This window comes from Diabrotica virgifera, chromosome 3 (assembly GCF_917563875.1).
Source record: "Diabrotica virgifera virgifera chromosome 3, PGI_DIABVI_V3a".
In the NCBI taxonomy this organism is placed as follows: Eukaryota; Metazoa; Arthropoda; class Insecta; order Coleoptera; family Chrysomelidae; genus Diabrotica; species Diabrotica virgifera.
In genome coordinates, this window is record NC_065445.1 from 151,236,267 (window position 1) to 151,261,999 (window position 25,733).

General features: G+C 33.7%; 1 protein-coding gene across 1 annotated transcript in view; it reads right to left on the reverse strand.

The window, feature by feature from the left end:
- LOC126882112 (protein slowmo) overlaps positions 1–25,339 on the reverse strand; it is a 143,902-nt gene extending 118,563 nt beyond the window's left edge. The window contains exons 1-2 of the mRNA XM_050646962.1: positions 25,016–25,339; positions 24,798–24,963 (exon numbers count right to left, since the gene is read on the reverse strand). Coding sequence (XP_050502919.1) covers positions 24,798–24,963; positions 25,016–25,047 — 198 coding nt within the window. The 5' untranslated portion in view covers positions 25,048–25,339. The remainder of the gene's footprint in view (positions 1–24,797; positions 24,964–25,015) is intronic.
- Between the last annotated feature and the right edge of the window lie 394 nt (positions 25,340–25,733).

Below are 25,733 nucleotides of genomic sequence, written 5' to 3' on the forward strand. Positions count from 1 at the left end.
TATTACGTGGCGCGACAATGTATTTTCATTTTGATGCAAAACAAAATTCTAGTTTTATTTTAAAAGATTTTTCCATAATATTTGCTAAATTTGAAGTTAAACGTGCCACAAAAGAGTTTCAAAATTCAAACTGTATCAAAGTTACTCTTTTGTGGCGCGTTTACTACAAATTTAGCAAATATTATGAATGAAAACATATTTTAAAATAAAACTAGAATTTTATTTTGCATCAAAATAAAAATACATTTTCGCGCCACGTAATATTCATATCAGATCTTTTGTAGCTGGAATATTGTATGCGCCACTCATTTTTACGGCGTTTCTTCTTCTTCTTGTAGTGCCTATCCGTTTCGGATGTTGGCGACCATCATGGCAATCTGTACTTTGCACACTGCTGTTCTAAAAAGATTTGTGGTTGTTGTGTTGAACCACGTACGTAGATTTTTCAGCCAGCAAATCCTTCGCCTTCCTGATCCTCGCTTTCCTTCTACTTTTCCTTGCAAGATTAGTTGCAGCAGTCCATATCTTTCACTGTTCCTCATGATGTGACCGAGGTATTCGATTTTGGCTGTTTTTATTGTGATTAACAGCTCTTTTTCTTTTTGCATTCTCAGCAAAACACCCTGATTAGTAATGTGGTCGTTATAAGATATCTTCAGAATTCGACGATAAAGCCACATTTCAAACGCCTCAATTTTCTTGCAGGTGGCGTCTGTGAGAGTCCACGACTCAACTCCGTACAACAGTATAGGAAAGATATAACATCGTAGTAACCTGATTTTTATGGGTATCGTCAAGTCATGACATTTGAATAACTTTGCCATTTTTTGAAATGCAGATCTTGCTTTCTCTATCCTACATTTGATTTCTATGGAATAGTTCCAGGCTGGATTTTACGGCGTTTAGCGGTTTTTTATTCTTGTTTATTAGACGACGACAAGTGTATCTAAAGAGACCTTGAAGATAAAATCGAATGTGAAAGAAAAATTTTGAAAGCCATCGCAAAAAAATCAGTCCAAATATAACAAAATCGAAAATTCAATACGCTTTGAATATTATGAAAAATGTAAACTCGTCTAAAAGGTCTATTTTAGACCTGGAAAATCTCCCAACTGATTCCGAACGATCGGCAAAAGATACATAGATACCCTGATAGGGCCAATTTTACCAAATTGGCAAAATTACTTACTAAAATCACTAGCCAGTTGTGTCTAAGTTTAGCGAACCGACTATAATATCAAATTATTTCTAATAATTTCTATAATCAGACACAAAAATGTGACAATTTTTTTTTATTTTAAAATCGATTAAACCAGACCCGCAAAAATTTACTGCAGTAATCTTGTCATTGAAGATAAATATCTAGTTTTGATAATACTGCCATTTGATAATAAATTTAGATTGTGTAGATAGGATTTCAATATGTAGATAGATAAAAATAATTAATCAAGGAAGAGAAAAAATAGTAGGTGAAAGTGTATGTATTTCTTTAGATAAGCGCTTTCGAGAAAATTGTCATCATCGAAGCTAATGGTCAACAGAAAAAAGTAGGTATGTATCAGCCATCTCTCCTAGGCCGTAATGGTTGGGTGTTACACCCACGCTATGAAAAAAGTTTTAATGTGTTTGTAACGTTTGTAGCCGTTTTTTCTTGGGGGTTGTACGGAGGACAAATATACTACACAAGCATACATGATTATAATATTGTAATGCAGCTAGATATTAAGATGCTCACGCATATATCCTTCAGTAGTGGTACTTTTTTCTTTTGGCCATTAGCTCCGATGATGACAATTTTGTCGGAAGCGCTTAGCTAAAGAAATAAACATTTCTTACACACTTTGACATACCATTTTTTCTCTTCCTTGATTCTATCAACTGTGTACAAATTTATCAGTTTATCAACTAAAGATAATTAAAATTTTGTTAAATAAACAAATATAAAATATACACACACGGACAAAAATATTGCATATTTTGAAATTAACATGTTTTATATGAAATTTTTCGTGCTGCCCCCCGTCTCATAGGAATAGGATTTTTAAAGTGTCATATAATTCAATCTGATATGGGTTATATTATGGTGGCCAATATAATTTTTAAATTGAATCTCATCAAGGTACGTACATATTCATTATGGCTGGCAAATTGCAAAACATGATCTTCTAAAATGTTTTTAATGTACATATCAGTTGTGATTCACCCAATCACCACCATAATTTCGGTATTTTCTTTCGACGCATAGAAATTAGTAGTTCGCCAACTCGTGAACTCATACAATCGCACAAAGTTTTTGAGAGATAAAATTAGCCCTTTGACTATCCAGGTGGCAAGCCAAATGTTCATCAACGCAAACATAACAGGCGCACAGGATGATATTATCAGTAGCACGAATAAAAACTATATCCGTGTTACAATCTTTTACAAAAAGAAAAATTATCTGCGACCTCTGATCGACCCTACCATCAGACGGTTCTCGTAGCAACTGGAAGAGCTAATACTAGCATTGAAGGATCAAGTACACGAAACCCTAAAATTAATCTGCAAAAGGGGCTGTGTTAGGTCCCAGCAATCGCAGTACAAGCAAAAATTTGATAGTGATGCGTACAATGATACGAACATTTCAAAGCTGCTTTGTTCCTTTAAAATGATTATGTGGACAAAAAAAAAAAGGAAAAAAGAACTGTATTGGAAAACCCTACTCTTTTCCCCTTGGTTTTGTTGGCCAATAAGGCTTAGGTTCATCAAAGAGACCAGTGATATTATGTAAGAAGAAATCAACCATGTTGATACTTCTATCAACTTGCTCGTTGCAACCGATTTTGACTTATGTGGCCAACAATTTACAATCAAACATGAATTTATAACAACAACGGACAACGGTGGATGAAAAAATCTGCAATACCGCCATAGGAAGTATATCGACAAGTCAATGTTACATTTGCCGTACAACTTTAAAAGACATTTAGAGCAAAGTATTTTGATGTTGAGACAATTCAATTCAGGCTCTCTGTATTACATGCCAGGATAATACTATTGAAAGTATTCTGAATTTGCCGTACAAATGACCAGTGAAAAAATATATAGTAAGAAAAATGGAAGCTGAAAATCAATGGGAAAAAGAAAAGAAACAAGAAATCTGGGCAAGGTTCCGTAAAGCAACAGGATACCTTGTGACCATGCCAAGGCCAATTTCCGCAACACAAATGACGGAAACACAAGCCGAAGATTTTTTGACGATTCCAAAATTGCATCAGAAATTACGGTATTAGTCACGAATTGATAAACACGTTAAAAGTCATTTTGGAGACTATTTCAAGCAGCCACAAAACTGATCATGAACAATACGACAGTTAAACAAAAGAAACTTCTATTATATATCAAACTCTATCCATGGCATCTCATGACGCCCACATTGCATAAAATACTTGTGCATGGTGCAATCATAAAAAAAGACATCGTTGCCAATTATTGGGCAGCTCACTGTAGAAGTCGCAGAAGCATACAATAAGCACTTTCGATCTTATCGCCAAGATCTTGATGACTATGTTATTAATAACAATCACATATTATACAATAGCCAGTTTTATCAGATTAGGAATATTTTAAGGGGCTATCCTAGTATAAAAGTACGAAATTCATATACTTTTTTGGGAATTTCCAAAATAAAAAGTATTGTACCAATTGTTTTGAAAATTTGTATGAACATTTATTATAAAAAGAAACACATGTAAAACAATTTTCATAAAAAAATATTGAAAATCAAACGATTTATGCGCCATCTACTGGTACCGTGAAAATAAAAACATGACCGCACTGCTGCAGTGATTGGGACTGATCCTGAAACATAAAATTTCAAAGTGATTATTTAAATATACATTATTTTCTATACCATCAACTAGGATTTTTGAAAAATATTAAAATTTGGAAAAATGATGAAGTGTTAATTTTTTTTTAAATTAACTAAAATATTTTCAGTTTGAAAAACCGAAAAATTGATATTTTTTATCCGATCAAAAAACCCCTAGTTGATGGTATAGAAAATAAATTATTATATTTCAATAATAACATTGAAATTTTATGTTTCAGGATCTCTGTTGGTCCCAATCACTGCAGCAGTGGAGCTATGTTTTTATTTTCAGAGTGCCAGTAGATGGCGCATAAATAGTTTAATTTTCAATATTTTTTATGAAAATTGTTTTACATGTACTTTTTTTATAGTAACTGCTGTGCAAATTTTCAAAACAATCAGTAGAGTACTTTTTATTTTAGAAATTCCCAAAAAAAAGTATATGAATTTCGTACTTTTACACTAGGATAGCCCCTTAATATTTTGATTTGAAAATAATAATACCTAATAAAAATATATTCTGAAGTTCTTTGTGGGATTTATGTAATTTACTATTCTAATTGGGAAATAAGCCACAATTTAATTTGAAAAATTATTTTATGTACGTTTCGAATTCCACCTCGGACTTTGTTTTCAAAATACAAAAAATTGAAAATAAAGTATTTTGGTTGGTTAGCAACTTTGTAAAAATACAACAAAATATAAAAATAATGTTGGTCACATAGACGGTTCAAAAACTCATGGTATGTTGGTGACATTAATGTGAACATTAGAGGAGAGCCTATGTTATGGAGCCTATGGAAGGCCTTATGTCTTTATAGGTATGTATACCCTACATGAAGAAAGTAATGCTAATGGAATACGAACTGTAAACCCATCTCCCAGAATAAATGCATTATTTGAATAATTGATTCCTGCAGCTTCTTAACACGTTCACGGACACAACTGCATATTTATTTATTTATTTATTCACGGGCAAGCTCTATTCAGATATAAATGTTACAGTGTTCTAAATTATCAAAATATAACATAACAAAGTGGTTTGAGAAAAAATAATTCTATGAGTAGTACAGTTACAAAAAGGAAAAAAAATCTTGAAAAAATATTGATCGTGTAAAGGCCAAAGGGCGCAACCCTCAAAAATTAGAAATTGAGATTTTTGGTTTTTCTGAAAGACCGACCAGAAATACACCTCCTGGACAAAGGTCGTACCCCACCTATTACTATAAACCTATAGAATATCAGTGTGTGTGTGTGTGTGTGTGCGTGTGCGTGTGCGTGTGCGTGTGCGTGTGCGTGTGCGTGTGCGTGTGCGTGTGCGTGTGCGTGTGCGTGTGCGTGTGCGTGTGCGTGTGCGTGTGCGTGTGCGTGTGCGTGTGCGTGTGCGTGTGCGTGTGCGTGTGCGTGTGCGTGTGCGTGTGCGTGTGCGTGTGCGTGTGCGTGTGCGTGTGCGTGTGCGTGTGCGTGTGCGTGTGCGTGTGCGTGTGCGTGTGCGTGTGCGTGTGCGTGTGCGTGTGCGTGTGCGTGTGCGTGTGCGTGTGCGTGTGCGTGTGCGTGTGCGTGTGCGTGTGCGTGTGCGTGTGCGTGTGCGTGTGCGTGTGCGTGTGCGTGTGCGTGTGCGTGTGCGTGTGCGTGTGCGTGTGCGTGTGCGTGTGGGTGTGTGTGTGTGTGTGTGTGTGTGTGTGTGTGTGTGTGTGTGTGTGTGTGTGTGTGTGTGTGTGTGTGTGTGTGTGTGTGTGTGTGTGTGTGTGTGTGTGTGTGTGTGTGTGTGTGTGTGTGTGTGTGTGTGTGTGTGTGTGTGTGTGTGTGTGTGTGTGTGTGTGTGTGTGTGTGTGTGTGTGTGTGTGTGTGTGTGTGTGTGTGTGTGTGTGTGTGTGTGTGTGTGTGTGTGTGTGTGTGTGTGTGTGTGTGTGTGTGTGTGTGTGTGTGTGTGTGTGTGTGTGTGTGTGTGTGTGTGTGTGTGTGTGTGTGTGTGTGTGTGTGTGTGTGTGTGTGTGTGTGTGTGTGTGTGTGTGTGTGTGTGTGTGTGTGTGTGTGTGTGTGTGTGTGTGTGTGTGTGTGTGTGTGTGTGTGTGTGTGTGTGTGTGTGTGTGTGTGTGTGTGTGTGTGTGTGTGTGTGTGTGTGTGTGTGTGTGTGTGTGTGTGTGTGTGTGTGTGTGTGTGTGTGTGTGTGTGTGTGTGTGTGTGTGTGTGTGTGTGTGTGTGTGTGTGTGTGTGTGTGTGTGTGTGTGTGTGTGTGTGTGTGTGTGTGTGTGTGTGTGTGTGTGTGTGTGTGTGTGTGTGTGTGTGTGTGTGTGTGTGTGTGTGTGTGTGTGTGTGTGTGTGTGTGTGTGTGTGTGTGTGTGTGTGTGTGTGTGTGAAAAAATGGCTTGGATGCGAGTCCGTTAGCCACAGATTTTTATTTTATTTTTACCTCAATTTATTAGTTTTGTTATATTTATACGTATTTCACTTAAATGATTATATTTGTTTCTTTCAATTGTAATATAATTGATTTATATATCTCTCGTTAATTTTGCATTCCAAGAAAATATGGTTTAAATCTCTAATCGAAACATTATCACAAAAACATACTGATGAATTAATTATTCCTAATTTGTGCAGATGTGCCTCATATTTCCCGTGTCGAGTTTTTAATCTGACTATAGTAGAAATATCTTGCTTTGGCAGGTTATATTTAAATATGTATTCAGGTGGCGGAGGAAGTTCTTGATGTAAAGAAAAATATAAATTTTTTGACATGCTTGTAATATTTTTCCATTCTTTTTTCCATATTTTATTTATTCTAACTTTGACGTCATTTATTGCATCTGTCGATAAGATGTGAGTTAGTATCTCACCTTTTTTTTATTGCATCTTTGGCCAACTCATCCACTTTCTCATTACCCAGTATACCGGCATGCCCTTTTGCCCATATAAATACTACTTCCACTTTAGACAAATTATTTTTTATATTACATAAAATTTTTGATTTGTATGAACTAAAATCAGTATTTTCAATTGCATATATTGCAGATCTGGAGTCTGTTATTATCACAGCTTTTTCAATATTATTCTCTTTGATCCATTCTAGAGCTTTTTCGATGGCTATAATCTCAGCTGTAAAAATACTACTAATACTAGATAATTTGTAATTATTATATTGATGGGTATTTTGCACATACATAGCACATCCTACTCCTGTTTGATTTTTAGAACCGTCTGTATAAATTACTGTGTAATCCACAAAGTCGCTCAGTATAGATTTTACTAAAATATTATTTAAATGATTTGATTCTGTATATTTAGGAATTATGATTCTGGGTTTTTTATCAAAGTTTTATACGGAAATTTATAAAATATATAGAATATCAGAATATTTATAGAATTTTATTATCAGAAATTTATAGAATATCAGAATAATGTCATTATGTACATTTGGCGGTTTCACAATTTCATCCCAACTTTTGGCGTAACCCAGAACAGCTAATATCACGTACCGGATAATTGGCGTAAGCCTAACTTTACCTTGGCATCACCTGATCAAAATTCTTCCACGGTTATAGGAAAAGCATCATTAGATCCGGAAAGTGAAGAAATAAGAATTTGTGTGAAAGGGCATAAGACAAGGCAATCAACAACCATTACTTCACCTTCACTGGCACCGCTACACAACGAAGAATTAAAATTGGCATCTAAAAAAAACTGGGAACCGGAAGGCGAAGAATGCTATAAATAACCGGGATAATAATAATAATCTAAAAAAATACGAGAATCTAAAGAATTCATTTAAAAATAATGTTATTCCAAATCGGTACCAGGAAGAATATATCAAAATGAGATCAGACACTTCGGAGTCAGATGAACTTGCTGAAACTGATGAGGAAGACTAACTTTTGTATACAGAGTGGGCCAAAGAAAACAGTACACCTCGATATTTGGCAGTCTTTATTGTTGATTTTTGGTCTAAGGGGGACACATTTCTGCGGTACATACATCTGTCAGTTGTCAGACCCAACCTCTTTTGTTGGGTTAGGTGTAGCAGAATTTCGTTTCTGATGGTATTTGGCCAGAAAATACGGACAATTCTTCGTAGATATTTGTTAACGAAGACCTGCAATTTGTCTGTAAGAGTTTTTGTCACTTTCCAGGTTTCACATCCATAGAGTAGAACAGACATGACATTTGACCGGAATATTCGGATCTTTGTCTTTTTATTTATTTATTTTATTTATCAACGGGCAGTCACCCAATTAAAATACAGTATAAACATTAATCACAGGAGATTTGTAACCTAGACTAAAGAAAATTTAAAAATTTTAATCATACAAACTAGGAACATTAAATAACAAACATTAACAAAAAATGTACAAAACACAAGGACATCAAGTTATCACACACAGTTTTTAAGCTGAGCTTTAAATTCTTTTGGAAAACCATAACAATCTAAACCTTCCAAATATTGGTTAGCAAACCTAGGCGTTCTGGACATGAAGGAGTTGTGTCCGTAGTTAGTGCGATGGGGTCTAATGTAAAAGGGTTGATATAGCCTCGTTTGTCTACTGGGAACATGGAGGCTAATTTTCTCCAATAGTTGAGGACCAAAATTATTGGAGTGTAGTATATTATAAAACATTGTGAGATCCTTTGCATGCGTCAGATTTGGAGAGAGGTTATGTTGAGAGACTTTTCTATATTAGAATAGTTAATTTCATCAACCCTCTGGTTTTGTCTAATGCAACAAATCGTAAGAACTTGTGCTGAACTCTCTCAATAGCTAGAATATGGATGTTATAGTGTGGAGACCAAACACATGAACAGTAATCTAGGTGAGGTCTCACAAGTGAGCAATACAATATTTTTATGGATGGGATATTTAGAAAGTCTTTAGCACAATGTTTGATAAACCCTAAAAGTTGAAGTGATTTTGAGACAATAGATGAGATATGGGGGATGTAGGATAAACTGGAATCGAGCACAACACCTAGGTCTTTTATCTGAGATACAGAGTCTAAAGGACAATCCTTAATAGTATAGATATGATTTGTAGGAGTTCTATTTTGACCAAAAACCATTAACACGTAAATCGCCCAAATGAAGCGAAAAATATCACACCCCCAGGCTGAACTTAGTTTTTCATTAGGTTTTTACACTGGATATGATGTACTGACTGTTATAAAGGGCTAGGTTAAAAAAATTCTTTAAAAATGTATTTTGAAAATGACACCCTACTTATGGGTTTCAGATCCTCTGACGACCGAGCGCCACAAAACCCGAATATCGGTTGTCATTTTGTTCGAGTTCTAACAAGTCTGTGTGTGCTAAAATTGCAGATGTTTTGTTTAGTCTACAATCCATTCGTTCAATCTTGTCGGTACTTTAAGGAAAAGTAGAAAAACAATCCAAAGGATGTAGAGGCCCAAAAATTAAATAAAGGACAGATTTACGCAAACGAAAGTAATACAGGGGTAGGTGTTTTAAAATGGCAGGATAAACGTGATATTCTTTGTCTAAGCACTATTCATACTGACAAAACTACTAAATATACAAGAAGAGGAACAGACCTAGAAAATCCATCTCTTATTATTAATTATTCATGTAAGTCATTCATAGATCTATCCGATCAGTTGAAATCATATTCTTCCCCTTTGCGTAAAGGGATTAAGTGGTATAGAAAACTTTCATTTGAAATATTACTTGGCTCAGCAGTAGTAAACGCTTTCATAATATACAAAACGGTGACAAATGCCAAAATATCAATAACGGATTTTTGACAGAGCATTGCTCTAAGTATGTTACAAATAGATGAAGTAGATGTCCGGAAAATGATAACAGAAAGCATATTTCACATGAAGTTGCTTCAAAGATCGTCGAAAATGTGTAGAATGTTATGCGAAAATAAGCGCTGAGGAAGGCAGAAATACCGCTCAGAAGAAGGGACCAAAATCAAAATTTTCATGTGATGCATGTAATAAGTTTCGTTGTTTGTTATGTTTTTTTGATGTTCACCATTATTCTGTTTAATTAATAAAAACTGTTTGTATTATTTAATTAAAATAAAAATATTTTTTCATTAATCCTTATAACTTTTTTGAAAAATTTTTAATCATAGTAGTAAACACATAAAAAGTGACGAGCTCATTCACTAGTATGTATTGCCTGCCAGGCCCTTCTGTAAAAACTTTCATATAGATAAATGTGTTTCGAAGCACTGCAGTTGGGTTACAGGCTTTGATGTTAACGCTAGTAGTGAAGGTTTCCCTATGGGTGTCGGGGCATATACGACCACAGGATCTGAAACCCAAATGTCGGGTGTCATGGCGATTAACGTGTTAAGTGACACTTTTTAACATTAAGTTCCGTTCCGTTGCTATCACACCAATAGCTCAACCGATTTAAGTCAAATTGTAATTTTCGATAGTCACCATCATTCTCGATTTTCAAATATAATTTTAAATCGTCAGCAAGCATTAGGAAAAAGCAAAGTGGAAACAGGAGGCAATATCATTAACATAGATATTGAATAGAAGGGGTCCCAGATGTGACCCTTGTGGCACTCCTGAAGGTACCTTAATTTAAAACGATTGAAAACCCTGAACACGTACTATTTGTATTCTTTTAGATAGGTAGGATAACAACCATTCTAAAAGTTCACCCTGGATACCCAGACCTCTCAACTTATTGATTAAAATCTTGTGATTTACAATGTAGTAAATCACAAGTACTTGTCTTTGTAGTATATTCGCAGGACATCCAAAGGCCACAGCCAAGATGTTAACCTTAACCTATTTCCGATTGCTTAATTTGTACACACAGATCAAAACATGAGAGATATTTGCAACTGAAAAGAAAACATTTCACCAGTTTAGGTATTTTTCTATAAATCTCAGTGTCAAGTACACTCTTCTACATATATTAAACCTTGATTACATGTAACGAGTATTGTAGCGAGACAGTGTTCTCGGCAGAGTGCTCGTTTGGTATAAACATACTAACGAGTACTTGGCCGAGCACTCGACCCAGTCATATGGCGAGACAGTCACTCGGATCTTGTTCTATTTATTAGGCTGAGTCTTCGACCTCCCAGCCTTCAATCGTATACTTGCCAATCCACTCGGTATGTGTAAACAACACTCGCTGTGTAACTGTGCATATTACCACTTCATCAGAGGAGACGACTTGTGTTAATCAATGTGATTTGTGATTCTTAAAAATAGCTAACAAATGGAACTCAGATAGGACAATAAAGTTTAATGCAATTGTATAGATAGGTCACACCCGTGCTTATGAAATTTCAAATCTTTGGAGTATAAAAATAAACAAAAACGTGATGCAGCATAATATGTAGGAATACATGCGTGTTAATATTGATGTTAACGTAGGAAGTTTAGAAGTTCCTGAAAAACGGATTAATATTTTAATTGGCGAAAACTTGGTGAGTATGTTTCATGTTAATGTTCAATGTTTAGCAAATAAAATAGAAATGATTGATTTATTTTTGTTGGAATTTAACTTTGACGTTGTCTGCTTCTCAGAGCACTGGCAGAGTGAAGCAAATCTCAGTTACATAAATATCGATAGGTATTTACTTGCTAGCAGTTTCTGTAGGAAGAATAAAAAGAACGGTGGTACTGTAATCTATGTTAAAAACACTTTAAAATTCGAAGCTATTAACTGCGACAGTTTTAATATTAAACAAGCATCTGAATTTTGTGGAATTTTTCTTCAAGATATTAACACTGTTGTACTGGTAGTGTATAGATCTAGTAAATGTAACGATTTTAAGCCTTTTTTAATTTTGGTAAATTTTAATTTTGGGAGATTTTAATATCAATTTTAAAGGGAACACGCCAAACATTAGTGAATTGACTTCTATAACATCATCTTTTGGTATAAAACAAACAATTTATGACTATATTCGAGTTACTGCTACATCTGCCACTTGTATAGACAATATTATGACAAATTTTGAAGAAAATCAGTTTCGGACAAATGTCCTTAAAACCTTGTTTTTCAGACCATCTCGGACAGTATATTAATTTAATCAAATCATCAAATAAATTAAAATCAAGTGTTTGCACTAAAGCCTTTACACAGGAAAATATTTTAAAAATGAGAAACTTTTTATCAGAGTTGGGCAGGGACATCTTTGATAGAGATTTTGATGTAGATTGCTTAGCAACGTTTTTAATAGATAATTATAATCATGCAGTATCTCAATATTTTCCACAAAAAAACATTGGTTATTAAAAATAAAAAATGTCCTGTAAATTGGTTCAATGACAACTTAAAAAATATGAGAAATTATCTGCACTCTTATAAAATACGTGCTGATTCTAGTAAAAATCCAATACATTACAACGAATATAAAAAATACAAAAATCATTATAATGCCGAGTTGAAAAACACGAAAACGATGGCTTATGATAAATTAATATTAACATCAAAGAATAGATCCAAGACGTGTTGGAAGATAATTAACTATGAGCGTAACAAAACAAATAGTTCACATAATATAACAACCAATTTATCTTGTGACACTTTCAATAACTTTTTTGTTGAAATTGCCGAGAACATTATAAAAACCCTTCCTAATACATCAGACGACATAATCTTGAACTATCAAAACTTCCCAGCTCCATCGAGTTCGTTCTTTCTATCTCCAACTGCTCAACAAGAAGTATCGGAGGTTATAAATTCATTAAAAAACTCCAATTGTTTGGATACAAATGAGCTAAGCGCTTCTTTTATAAAAAATACTTGTGAAATAATTACTGAACCTTTAACACATCTCATTAATAACATTTTTTCAATCGGGATATTTCCAACTAGATTTAAATACTCCAAAATTGTTCCTATATTTAAAAAGGGCGATCGTGATCTTGTAGACAATTATAGACCAATTTCTATCATTTCCATATTCAGTAAAATAATAGAAAAAATTCTGAAGCAACGCCTAATATCGTACTTTGAAACCAATAACTTTCTTACCAGTTCACAATATGGGTTTAGAAAGGATCGTTCCACAACTCATGCACTTTTAGATGCGATGAGTGGCATAGTGGATGGCCTGGAGAAGCATAACCAAACTGCTGTAACGTTGTGTGATCTTTTAAAGGCCTTCGACTGTGTTTCTCATATCTTACTAAAAAAACTGCACTTTTACGGTATCAGAGGTACTCCTCTAGAACCAATTAAATCTTATCTAAGTGATAGATACCAAGCAGTCAGATATGGAAATTGTCTCTCTGAATTTAAGCATGTTAAGCATGGAGTTCCACAAGGTTCTGTTTTGGGCCCTCTATTATTTATTATATATGTTAATGACTTGCCCAATTTTATGTCTCCATGTAAAACAGTATTATTTGCAGACGACACTACTTTTATTTTTTCTGACAGAAATCGTTCTCTTTTAGAAACCACTTCTACGAATGTAAATTCAAATGCTCAATCATGGTTCGCAGCAAATAAACTTAGACTAAATGACACTAAAACTCAAAATTTATTCATTTCATCTAATCCATTCGATGCTCATGTGGAAAAAAATACTGTAAAATTGCTGGGCATGACAATTGACAACACACTCACTTGGTATAACCATATTGACCATCTCAAAGGCAAACTTTCAAGTACTTTATTTTTACTTAGACAACTAAAACTTGTTATAAGTGTTGATACCTTAAGAACAATTTACTTTTCTCTTTTCCATTCGTTTTTAAGCTATGGCGTTATTTTGTGGGGAAACTCTTGCAATGCACTAACAATATTTAAATTGCAAAAAAAGCAATTAGAATAATTGCAAAAGTTGGTTACTTGGCATCTTGCAAACCACTATTTATTAAATATAAAATAATGCCCTTGCCAACAGTATGGATATACAATGTTCTCGTGGAAACACACAAACCTGCAGATATTTTAGTTAAGCAGTCTGACTTGCATAATTACAGCACAAGAGGTGCAAATAATATCAGAACAGTCAAATATCGTTTGAGTAAATCACAAAAAAACTCAATTGACTTTAACATAATATATAGGGTCAGGTAGGGTAATTGTAAAAAGGGGGTAATTATTAAACATCACTGGTAACACTGTCAAATAAATTTTTCTTTACCTACTGCTGGCAACATTGCTTTCTTTGTACTGTCTACTGTCATTGGCAAGTTTGTGGTTGTGTTCTGATCGTTTATGCGGCCTACATGTGCATTTTATATATTACTGGTTTTGAAAATTGAAAATCGTTTTAGCATTGGTGTGAGAAAATTGTTGTGTCTTGGATTTTATATAGAGGTAATTAAAAATGTTATTAGTTATTGATGGCAAAAGGTATTGAAAACAATGTGAGATATTTTTCTTTGTAAATTCGAAGGTCATTGAGAAAATATTAGGATGTTTACATTTACCCCTGATTTTTGTATTATGGGGTGATTGTAAACATCATATATGGGGTAAAGGTAAACAACATTATTCAGTAATTTTTTGTGTATTTTATTAGTATGTTACTTTGACATTTTACATTTATTCCAGGTCCAATATGTCAAGAACTTACATAAAGAAAAAACAACCTCCTACTTATTCTTTGGAAGACATAGAACGAGCCGTAAATGACATTCAAAATGGCAACACCACCTATCGCCAAGCCAAAGAGAGATATGGAATTCCTATCTCAGTAATCTTTCATCGGATAACGGGTCGCAAAGGTCTCTCTGCACCGAACTGTACTTAGTCCTGAGGTTGAAAAGCAAATTGCAACATGCTTGATAGCTCGGGCACAAATTGGATTTCCTTGCGATAAGGAAGAACTGAAACAATTGGTGTCTGAATACGTTAAATCAAATGACATACCAAATCCATTTCATGATCATTTACCAGGAGAGGACTGGTACCAAGGTTTCATGAAAAGAAACAATAATATCAGCCTAAAAAAGGCTGAACATCTTCAAAAAGTTCGAAAAACTGCTCCGAGATCCAGCAATTGTGTATGATTTGTATTCCAAATTAGGGGATCTTTATAAAAAGCATGATTCGGAGGGGCCTAGTAAAGCTAAGTTTATTTTTAACTGCGATGAAAGTGGTTTTGCCAGTGATCCTAGCCGACTAAAAGCACTGGGTGAAAAAGGGAAGCCTCTTAACAGAGTATCAGGTGGATCTGGACGAGAGTCAACAACTGTTTTGATATGCGTGTCAGCTGATTGATTTTTTCTTCCCCCATTAATTGTTTTTAAAGGGGCTGCCGTTCAAGCCCGTTGGACATCTACACAATCATATCCAGGAACCAGGTACGCAGCATCGTCAAAGGGGTGGATGGAGGAACCTCAATTTTGTTTTTTGGTTTAAAGACTGTTTTATAGAACATGTGAAACATATTCGAAGCCATGATAATGTGGATCAAGCTGCAGTTTTGTTGTATGATGGTCATGCAAGTCATTATAGCCTAAGGATAGTAGAAGAAGCCATAAAAAATAAAATAGAACTCATGCGTTTCCCTTCTCACTTGACTGATAGAATCCAGCCCTTAGATAAATGTGTGTTTGGACCAGTTAAAGTAAAATGGGATAAAAAATTGGTCCAATATGGAAAATCTGAAGTTGGACAAGGAACTGGACGTCTAAGTAAGGAACGTTTGGCATTTTACTTGGAGAAGTGCTATGCGAATCACTCCTTTCAAAAAACATTATAAGTGGCTTTGTCTCAACTGGAACATATCCAATTGATCCATATAAGTTTCCGGAAACCTTGTTTGGCCCAGTAGACCTTCAAAGGTACAAAAAGAAAAAGCATACAACTAACTGTTTAACACAACATATTGCCGTTGATAACAGTAATATCATGCTCCAAAATGATGTTGAATCTACATCTACAAGCACCCAAAAAGATAGTGGTTCCTTGTTTGTTAATAAAAATTTCTTTTCCCAACCGTCCACTTCCACTAGTGTCATCCAACCAAAGCTTAAAACACCTACAAAACCTATAATTTAAGCATCAAATATTGAAGATTAGCTGACTTTGTTGGTGGCAATAGAAACAAGACACACTTTACTTATCTGTGTGTTGTGAATGAATTAGTGGGTAAAGATGAATTTCGAGTTACAGGAATGAAAAGTGTTAATATCACTAACACTGAGTTTATAATAATTCAAAATGATATTTCAAATATTAGTTTTTTTTTCAATAAAAGGTGTGCTTCCTGAACCGACAATTCAATCACGTGAACGCAAGCTTATTTATACTTTCCCTGGCTCTGTGTCAGTAAATGAAAAAAAGTAGGTGATTGCTACTATTTTAATTATAAATAAAGTATTTTCGTTTTGTTAAAAATGCTTTTGAATAAAGTTCTACTTGAAAATATTTGCATTTTAATTATAAATAAAGCCCAAAGATGGCCCAAAGCCCAAAGGTTATAGACTTGATTTGGGGTAATTGTAAACAGCTATATAATTTGTTTAAATTTGGTGGACAAATAAATGACAGACATATTTACAATTCCCCTAAGTTTTATTTCATTTACTACCATATATCCTGAGGAGATACTTGTTTACAATTACCCCTTTAACAAAGGGGTAAATGTAAACTGATGGGGCAATTGTAAACAATGTCTGAGGAACCTAAATTAACTTTATTAACATTATGTAGGCATATAATATGAAATATAAAATATCAAAGAATATTATTTTTAATATTAAATTCTTGAAAATTAACATTTATGCATTTTATGACAAAAGAAGTTTCGAACTGGGAAAAAGTGTTTACAATTACCCCACCTAACCTAATGTCCTACCTATGGATTTTAAAAACCTTACAATCAATAAATTTAAAGTCATTCTGAAAAAATATCTTCTGAGATTTGCTTTTTACTCTGTTAGTGAATATTTGGATCATTTTAAAGCAGTATCATGGACATGAATATTACTCACAATGTTTTCCGATATCTTATTTTGTAAATGTGCGTGAATGTATTTATATTTCTATATTATGTTTATTTAGTTATTTATACGGACAAGCCCAATTCGGTAATACATTAATAAGATATTGATAATTACAGTGTTGAATATATAAGAATAAAATGAGAGAGTACAAAACATTTAAAAAGACATGACAAAGTAAAATAATTACAAAACATTAATTACTAACAAATAACAAGGTTATGACATTGCTAAATATTTAATTTGGTTAAATGGTTCTTAAAAACATCAACAGAGTTACCAAAAAGTAAAAGGTCACCTAGGGAGCTAGCAAGTCTTAGTGTTCTAGGAACAAAAGTAAAATATGAGTAATTATATCTATGAAAAGAAATATGAAAGGTTTGAATTTGTCTTGTTGATCGTGGTGGAACAAACAATATTTTAGCAAGGAGTTCAGGGCAGTAATATATGCCATTGATAATATTAAACAATACTGTAAGATCTTTACGCTTCCTACGGACATCCAGAGAAGAGATATTCAAAAATCGTTCCATATCTGTATAATTATAATTGATGTGTTTTTTGAACCCAATATATTTAAGAAAATTATGTTGAACACTATCAAGTTTGATCTTGAGGTGTAAATAATGTGGGGACCAAACTGGAGAACAGTAGTCAAGGTCAAGGTCAAGGTCCTGACTAAAGAACAATAGAGCATTTTAATAGCGAACACGTTCGTGAAATCACGAGTTGTCCTTTTAACAAAGCCAAGCATTTTCATGGATCTTTGAGTAATATTGTTGATGTGATGGTTAAAGCTCAGAGAGGAATCAAGAACAACACCTAAATCTTTAATTGAGTCTACCGTATCCAATAATTGATCATTTATGGTATATGTAATTAAATACTGATAAATGATGATTCCGACAAAACCGGATAATGTGACACTTGTTGACATTCAAATCCATCCCATTATCAAGACACCAGTTGGCTAAATTGTCTAAATCTGATTGCAATGATATTGCATCATCTTGATTATTAATGATTTGATAACATTTAAGATCATCAGCGAATAAGAGAGCAGAAGTGTTAGAGAAGCAGGAGACGATGTCGTTAATATACAGGTTAAACAAAAGTGGACCCAAATGAGAGCCCTGAGGTACACCAGAGGTTACTAGAAAAGTGTTGGAGTAATGATGATTAACCCTAACCTGCTGTGTTCTATTTGTTAGGTAACTGCCCAACCACTTCAACACAGAACCTTCTATGCCATATAATTTGAGCTTATGTAACAAAAGATCATGGTTCACCCTATCAAAAGCCTTGGAGAAGTCAGTATACACTGAATCAATCTGCAACCCCCTCTCCAAAGCTTCAGACAAGGTATCAACATAAAGCAACAAACTAAGTTCTGCTGATTTATCACAAGAAAATCCGAACTGTTGAGAATTTAGTATCCAAGAGCAGTCATAATTAAGGTAATCAGTAACAATACTCTCAAATACCTTGGGAATTGTGCCGAGAATAGAAATAGGACGATAATTCGTTATGTCAGCTTTATTACCTGCTTTGTAAATTGGAGTGACATAAGATAGTTTCCAAAAGTCAGGAAATTCCCCCAACTGAAGGGATTTATTAAAAATATGATAAAGCGGCCGAGGCAGAATAAAAGAGAATCGTTTAAGAAAAATGGGAGAAATACCATCTGGCCCAGATCCCTTATTGACATTAAGAGTTAAAAGTTTTTCGTATATTTTTGAAATTGGTATAATATAGGAAGATACACAGACCTTAGACTGTATTAAATTGTCATTATGCTTAAGAGTTTTATTACTAAAAACTGAAGAGAAATGGCTAGCAAATAAATTTGCAATATCGTTGCCATTAGAGGCTAGTGTATTGTTGAGTGACATTGAGACAGGCATACTATTATTTTCTTTCTTACTGTTTACAAATTTCCAAAAATTTTTTGGATTAGCTTGGATCGAAATCTCAGTTGAATGTATATAATTAGCATAACAATTTTTTGATAAAATTTTGCACTGAGCTCTAAGTTGACTAAAACCCGCATAATTCTCAGGAGACCTGTTACTCTTGTAAATTAAATGGGCAGTCTTTTTGTCACGTATTAATTGTGTAAGTTCACTAGAATACCAACCAGGAAATTTCTTTGTACAAACTTTTTTCAATGGAACATACATATTAAGCACACAGTAAAGAATATCATAGAAAGTACCTATCATCTCGGAAAGTTCTTTATCACTTATAAGACTGTCCCAATCAAGCTTCTAAGTATTGATAAATGCAAGGAAGATTAGCTTTATGAAAATCATAGTAGTATTCACCATCACCTGCAGTAGTGTTTTGATCAAAGTGTAGCTGTAAGATAGTTTCAAGTGGAGGATGATATAAGTCTGGAGGAATCAATATATCAACTGCCGAGGTTATCACAAGCTCTTCTGATGAGAGAACAAGGTCGAGAATAGCGCCTCTAGAATTGACAATGTTATTTGATTGGAATAGATTATGAAGAGCACACATATTTGAGATAACACCAATCGCCTCCGTTTCTGCAAACGATGTATTAGGTTTAGCAGTTGCCGATGAGCAAAAGTCTTCAAGTTCCCAAACAGCTGATGGCAGGTTGTAGTCACCAAAGAGGTATAATTTAGAATTTGAATATTGTTCACCTATACTAATAAGCTGATCGAAGTGCACTTGGTACTTGTTAGGTGTAGACTTTGGTGGAATATACAATGCTCCCAAGATAAACTTACCACACAAGTGAACAAAAAGTTGCTCAATGGAGGAATCTGACGGAATAATTTTTACGGAAAATTTCTTCTTAGTGGCTATTAAAACTCCTCCTCCTCTTACAAATTTGCTAGATTCAGGTGTACGATCTTGTCTGAAAATGTTGTAATTTGTCAATCCAAGTTCAGCATCATTGAAATCGGCAGTAAGCCAAATTTCTGTAAAAATGATTACATCGTAGACACAGTTTGACACATTAATACTTAAATCAGTTAATTTGGTACGGAGTCCTCTAACGTTTTGGTAATAAAGAGATAGATTGCCCGTGTTTAGTGGTTTTTTTTGGTTCCTTTGGACAATTTTTGGTACGTTATTGATATATTTAATTATTAGATCTTGTTCACCTGCATCTTGACGGGCTAGTAGTTCAGTCTTGACGGTGTCAAACAGTTTCCGTTGAGTAGGTGTTTGGTCAAGAGATATGAAGATCTTTTTCTCTCGACTAACCTTTATCTTGTTTTTAATTATCAAATGAATATCCTCATTTGAAGATAATATTAATTTGAGTGGTCGATGCCCATTTTTGTTTTTCTTGCCAAAACGTACCATTTTCATACCATCCAATTTAACAGAATCATCAGCAGTAGATAGAATATTTTTCACTTGTTCAACGTCATCAGGAGTATTGTTTGGTTCAGGAAGATTAAATATGAGTAAATTGTTTGATCTCTTTTGACGTTCGTGTAATTCATATGTTACTTCCTCCATCGAGAAGGATGCTTTTTCCTTGAGTTTAGAGATGTCCATTTTTAAAGTAGTGACTTCCTTTTTAAGGCTTTCCATTTCACGTAAAATCTTCGGTACACTTTTAAAAGAAGAGCGACATTCATTGCAGAAATAGATAAGAGTTCTTTTCTGCAGTATAACTGCACAAAGTTCAGAGGCGGCTAATCCTGTGCAATCTTCAGTTGGATGTGAGACTACATGACAACTGTCACAAGCGACATACTTATCCCCAAGTTTGTCCCTGCAGCAGTAACAAATGTCAGCCATTTACAGCGAATCAATCAGCCTAGGTCACAAATTATAAGTTATCTCCTGGACTATAACACAAAACCATAAAGTGATTAACTGTTATCAGCTGTTTTGCTTATTGTTTTGTTTTTGCACTTTTTATTGCAAAAAGTGATAGAACTATGTTCAAAAACAGTATTGTATAACCACTATAAATATGTTATATTGTATATACACATTATCTCATGTATTTTATATATATATCAAAGTGACTTGCTACAATTAAAAAAAATTTTTGTAAACGTAGTCAATAGTCATAGTCATCTTTATTGATCTTTTTTAAGACATTCAAAATAAATGTATAGAATACGCCACTACAGAATTCAGTATAAAATAAAAAAAAACATTAATGTGTATAATACAATATTCACAGTTAAACAAAATTGACAAAACATAAAATACATATATAAAATAACATTTTTAGAAGTAAAATATGAAGCTACTGCAGTTTGTCCTCCAGATATACATTTATAGAATAATATGATTTTCTTAAGAGTAAATCTTTAATATTTTTTTTTAATTTAGTGCAAAGTGGTATTTCTTTCACAGTTTTTGGCAAATGGTTGTATAAGGTCAGTCCCACATATCTGAAGCTATTTTGAAATTTGGATGTTCTGTGTTTAGGAACTTGTAAAGATTCAGCACTTCTTGTATTGTAATAGTGATTGTCTGCATTTACTGGAAATGTATTTATTTCCTCTTTTACATAAAGTAAACATTTATAGATATATAGGCAGTAGAAAGTTAAAATTTGATGTTTAATAAAAATTGGTTTACAAGATTGTTGATAATTTTTTTTTGGGTAATGAGCACTTTGGTACTATCTACTGAGTTCCCCCATAAAATTACATTATAGCACATGTGGCTGTAAGCAAGGCTATAATAAACATTATTTATTAATGCCGATATGGGTATTCTTTTTCTCATGATCATCTTTCAGTGCGTCACAGTTTTTCGATTTCTTTCTAACGCATTAAATTGTATGTGACAGAAAAAAAGGCACATCCGTGATTACAGACATTTACAACATTTATTCTAGTTATTCTAGTTGTCGATAGATGGCGCCATAATAAAAAAATAATTTTTTTTAATTAGATAAGTAATAATATTACATATATAATCTGTATAATTTATAAGACTATACAAATCAAAGAAAATACCATTTTATAAATGCAAGAAACACATTTGATTTGTTTTTATTCCAAATTGAAAATAAAATGTGACAACTGTCAGATTTAACTAAAATGTCATGTTAGAATAAATGTCATAAATGTGTATTATCACGGACTTACCCTTTTTCCTATCATTTGTTACGCACTGAAAAATGCTCATGAAAAGGACAATAGTGTGTTTTTAATTCTAGATATAGCATAAAAAGCTTTATTCAATTTCATGTTCACTGAATTCACTTGCTCTGACCATTTCAGATTACAATCAATGAACACACCCAAAAACTTTGTAGAGTGAGTGGAAGATAACATATTGTTTCTATCATGGATGGTTAAATAGTCATTGGTAGATGAGTTGTATGAATGAAAATAAATAATTTCTGTCTTGTCAATGTTTAATATTAGTCTGTTGGTATTACACCAGCATATAAAGCAGTCAACAACAGTCTTCATTGTCATTTTTAATTCCTCGAGTGTATGTGGAGAGACTATTAACCGCTTAACGCACACATTTATTTGCAAAAATACGTCAAAAAATTACGTATTTATTTTATTACAGTAAAATAAACTACAAACAAGACTATTGTCACTAGATATAATCTAAAGTAAAAAAAATGCATATATAAAATAACAAATACCCTCATGCGCTCACCCGAGTTAACTCGGTCGTAACTTTTTACATACAAAATACTACAAGAGAAGAAAAAATCGCAATTATTCAAGTATAATAATGTTAAATATTGCTAACAGTGTGATACACTCTAAAACAAGGGGTTACACACAGAGGTACGTCACAGTCAGGGCAGAACGTGACGTCAGCAAAATAGAATTCTACTCATCGTGATCCCATCCCAGTCGGCCGTCGATCGTAGAAAGTTTAGATTCATTTTATTTTCATTTAAAATTAGAAACGAGAAAACAAGTGGACACGGGCGCCCATATAAAAATTTTTAGGGGGGGGGCAGACGTGAAGATGTTGCAGATTACATTTTGTATACTTTGAATAACCATATATAGTTTAAAGCACCTGAAAAGCTAGGAGGGCCACGGCCCCCCTCATAGGTGTGGGCGCCCATGCAAGTGGGGATACCGTTATTTAGCGCTAGAGGAATTAAAACGCGTAGGCGCCTTATATATCGTACAAATATTTTAAACACGAGTTTACTCGCTTAAGCGAAAATAGAAACGTAGTTTAACACTGAGTTAACTCAGGTAAGCACATTAAGCGGTTAACGAGGTATCGTCAGCAAACATTGATATTATATGTGCACTTATGTGATCTGGTAGATCGTTAATAAAAATTAGGAATAATAATGGTCCCAGTACTAGGCTTATTTTTTAATTGATCGATTGTATTTTTTATTTCAATTGGAGTTACAGGTAAAAAGAAAAATGTTTGATTACACATTTTTGAGGTAGTACAAGAAGAATGCAACGATGTGCCAAAATGAGTTTGACGATTGTATTCTGTAATTGTAGCAAAATATGAGGCAAATGAATTAGCAATATCACAAGACTTGGCAATAATTTTATTATCATAATGTAGAATAATATCAGACCTGTTCTTTTGCCTACCAGTTTCCCTGTTTACTAAATTCCAAATTGTTTTTGGTATATTGTAAGATTGATTAATTAAGTCACTATGAAAGTTTTTTTTAGTATTTATTAATAGAGAATTATATTCTTTTTTTGCCTGTTTATAGCTATCTTGAGACTCGAGACTCCCAATATTTTTTGCTATCCAGTGTAGATTTTTTAGATTTTCACTAGCGTGTCTTACCTCATTTGATACCCATGTAGCCTTATTTGTTTTGTGTGCTTTATACCATGTTTTTATTGGACAATATAAATTTAGATTGTAATCTAAAATGCTAACAAATGAATTTTTGGCATATTCAGCATTCAATTGGGAATAAACTTCATCAAAAACTGTAGAAGAAATCCCTGCTTTAAACATCATCATATTTTCATCTGACATATCCCTGTAACTGATGGGTTTTTTATCTTTATTTTATCTTTATAAAAATTTGAATCTTTTGAATCTTTGTATCGATTGTAGAAGAAATAAATATTGTTGGTTTTCAACCTCAAGAAATAAAATAAAATAAAAAATTTAAATTAGACATATAGACAAGAAACAAAAAAATCACTAAATCGAAGAAATCAGGAGCACCGAGATTTGGTCTTCTTAAAATCCATTGTCTATAGTCCAAAGACGCTTATCTCCTCATAATATATCCGTCAATTCTTGTATAAGCAGTGGTATAAGCTGTTTGATATATATTGTTGTTTGCCTTTCACCAACTATCTCATCACCCTCAAGAATTTCCAATTTCCATAAACTTGTTAACCTTTACAACATTCTCCGTCTATTCCACCATATCATGTTAGCATAACTTAAGCAAGATATCATGTTAATGAACTCAGGAAGTAGCTCCTTGTAACCGAATGTAAGTACAAGACGTTATCATTGCATGATTACAGACGGCATATATCTGCATAGTGTTTGTGAGCTTGGGGACGTTTGTTACTGCCCCCGATTGTACATGCATATGTATTTATCTGCTGTCTTAACTACTTTTATGTATGTTGTTTAATATTGGCTTGATCTTATGGACCATTAGCATCTTTTACAACCAGACACTGTTCTAACTCTGGTTTTTATTTGTAGCATTTAGTGACTTGTAACCGTTGACCTGAAGATGCTCTGCATACTTTAGAGAGCGAAACCGATCGTCGGAAGTTACAATAAATGATTGAGAGTACATATGTTTTTTTACTTCATTCAAAATGAACTCTCACATGCAACCCATTCAACATGTGTTTGATATATGTTTAATGTTAGCTTTACGATCCATAAGTACACTACTCCTTGTTTTTGTGAATCAAAACTGAACTGACTCGCCTCCAAATTCAAAAATTGCAAAATGCATATAATTCATCTCTCGCCCTCACCACTGTCTCGGCCTAGTAACAGTTTGCTGTCTCGCCACTGTACTCGTTACGTGTAATCAAGCCAATAATTTAAGTTCAGGTATCAAGTGTTACAAAAATAAATACAAAGGTACTTACTGCTTGTGCCCATCTAGGAAAATACCAAATCGAGCTAACCAGTCTATGTGTGTGCAATACTCCATCCACCACTTTTCTTTCTACAACATCAGTGCCAATAACAGCTGTGTTGTGTGGATTTGGATATTTCCTCCAAGCTGCAGTGGCAACTTTTTCCCATGGATGGCTAGAACGCAAAGTATTAAAATATTACATAAGCTAAAGAAAATTAAACTTACTTAAATGTGTGTTCACTTGTCCAAATTTTCATGGTTATGGGTTATGTTTTCTAGAAATATTTCCAAAATTGAGGATTAGACAAGCATCAGACAGCTGAATGTAAAATGTAAACCAGACCAGTGATAGTGATGTTTCGAGAGTGGTCTCTAGGTCTAGGTCACAGTCAGACGTCAGACTCCTACCGTTTATTCAAAATGACTAAATAAAATAAAGCTGACTGAATGTTCGGAACTCTGATAATTAAAACGTAATTCAATCAAAGTCCGCTGATAACTTGTGACGAAATAAGAAATTCCACTTACATTTAATAATTCATGAATAATTCTTCCTGACGTCCTAAATGTCAACGTCATATTATTTTATAAAAATAGCGGCAGCACATTTGATACCAAATTGAATTACTGGTAGTCTACTCTACAGAAAAATCAAGGTATAGTATTTTTACTACAAAAGCGATATTACGTAGGTCAAAATTGTTGACGTAAGAGAACTGTCAAGACATTAGAATGTGACTTTTCATTATTGCCATGTTTATAATAAAAATGGCAATAATGAAAAGTCACATTCTAATGTTTTGACAGTTCTCTTACGTCACAAATTTTGACCTACGTAATATCGCTTTTGTAGTAAAAATACTATATGCAATTAAATATAGGAAAAATGTTATATATAGTATGTTTACTACAAAAGCGATATTACGTAGGTCAAAATTTTTGA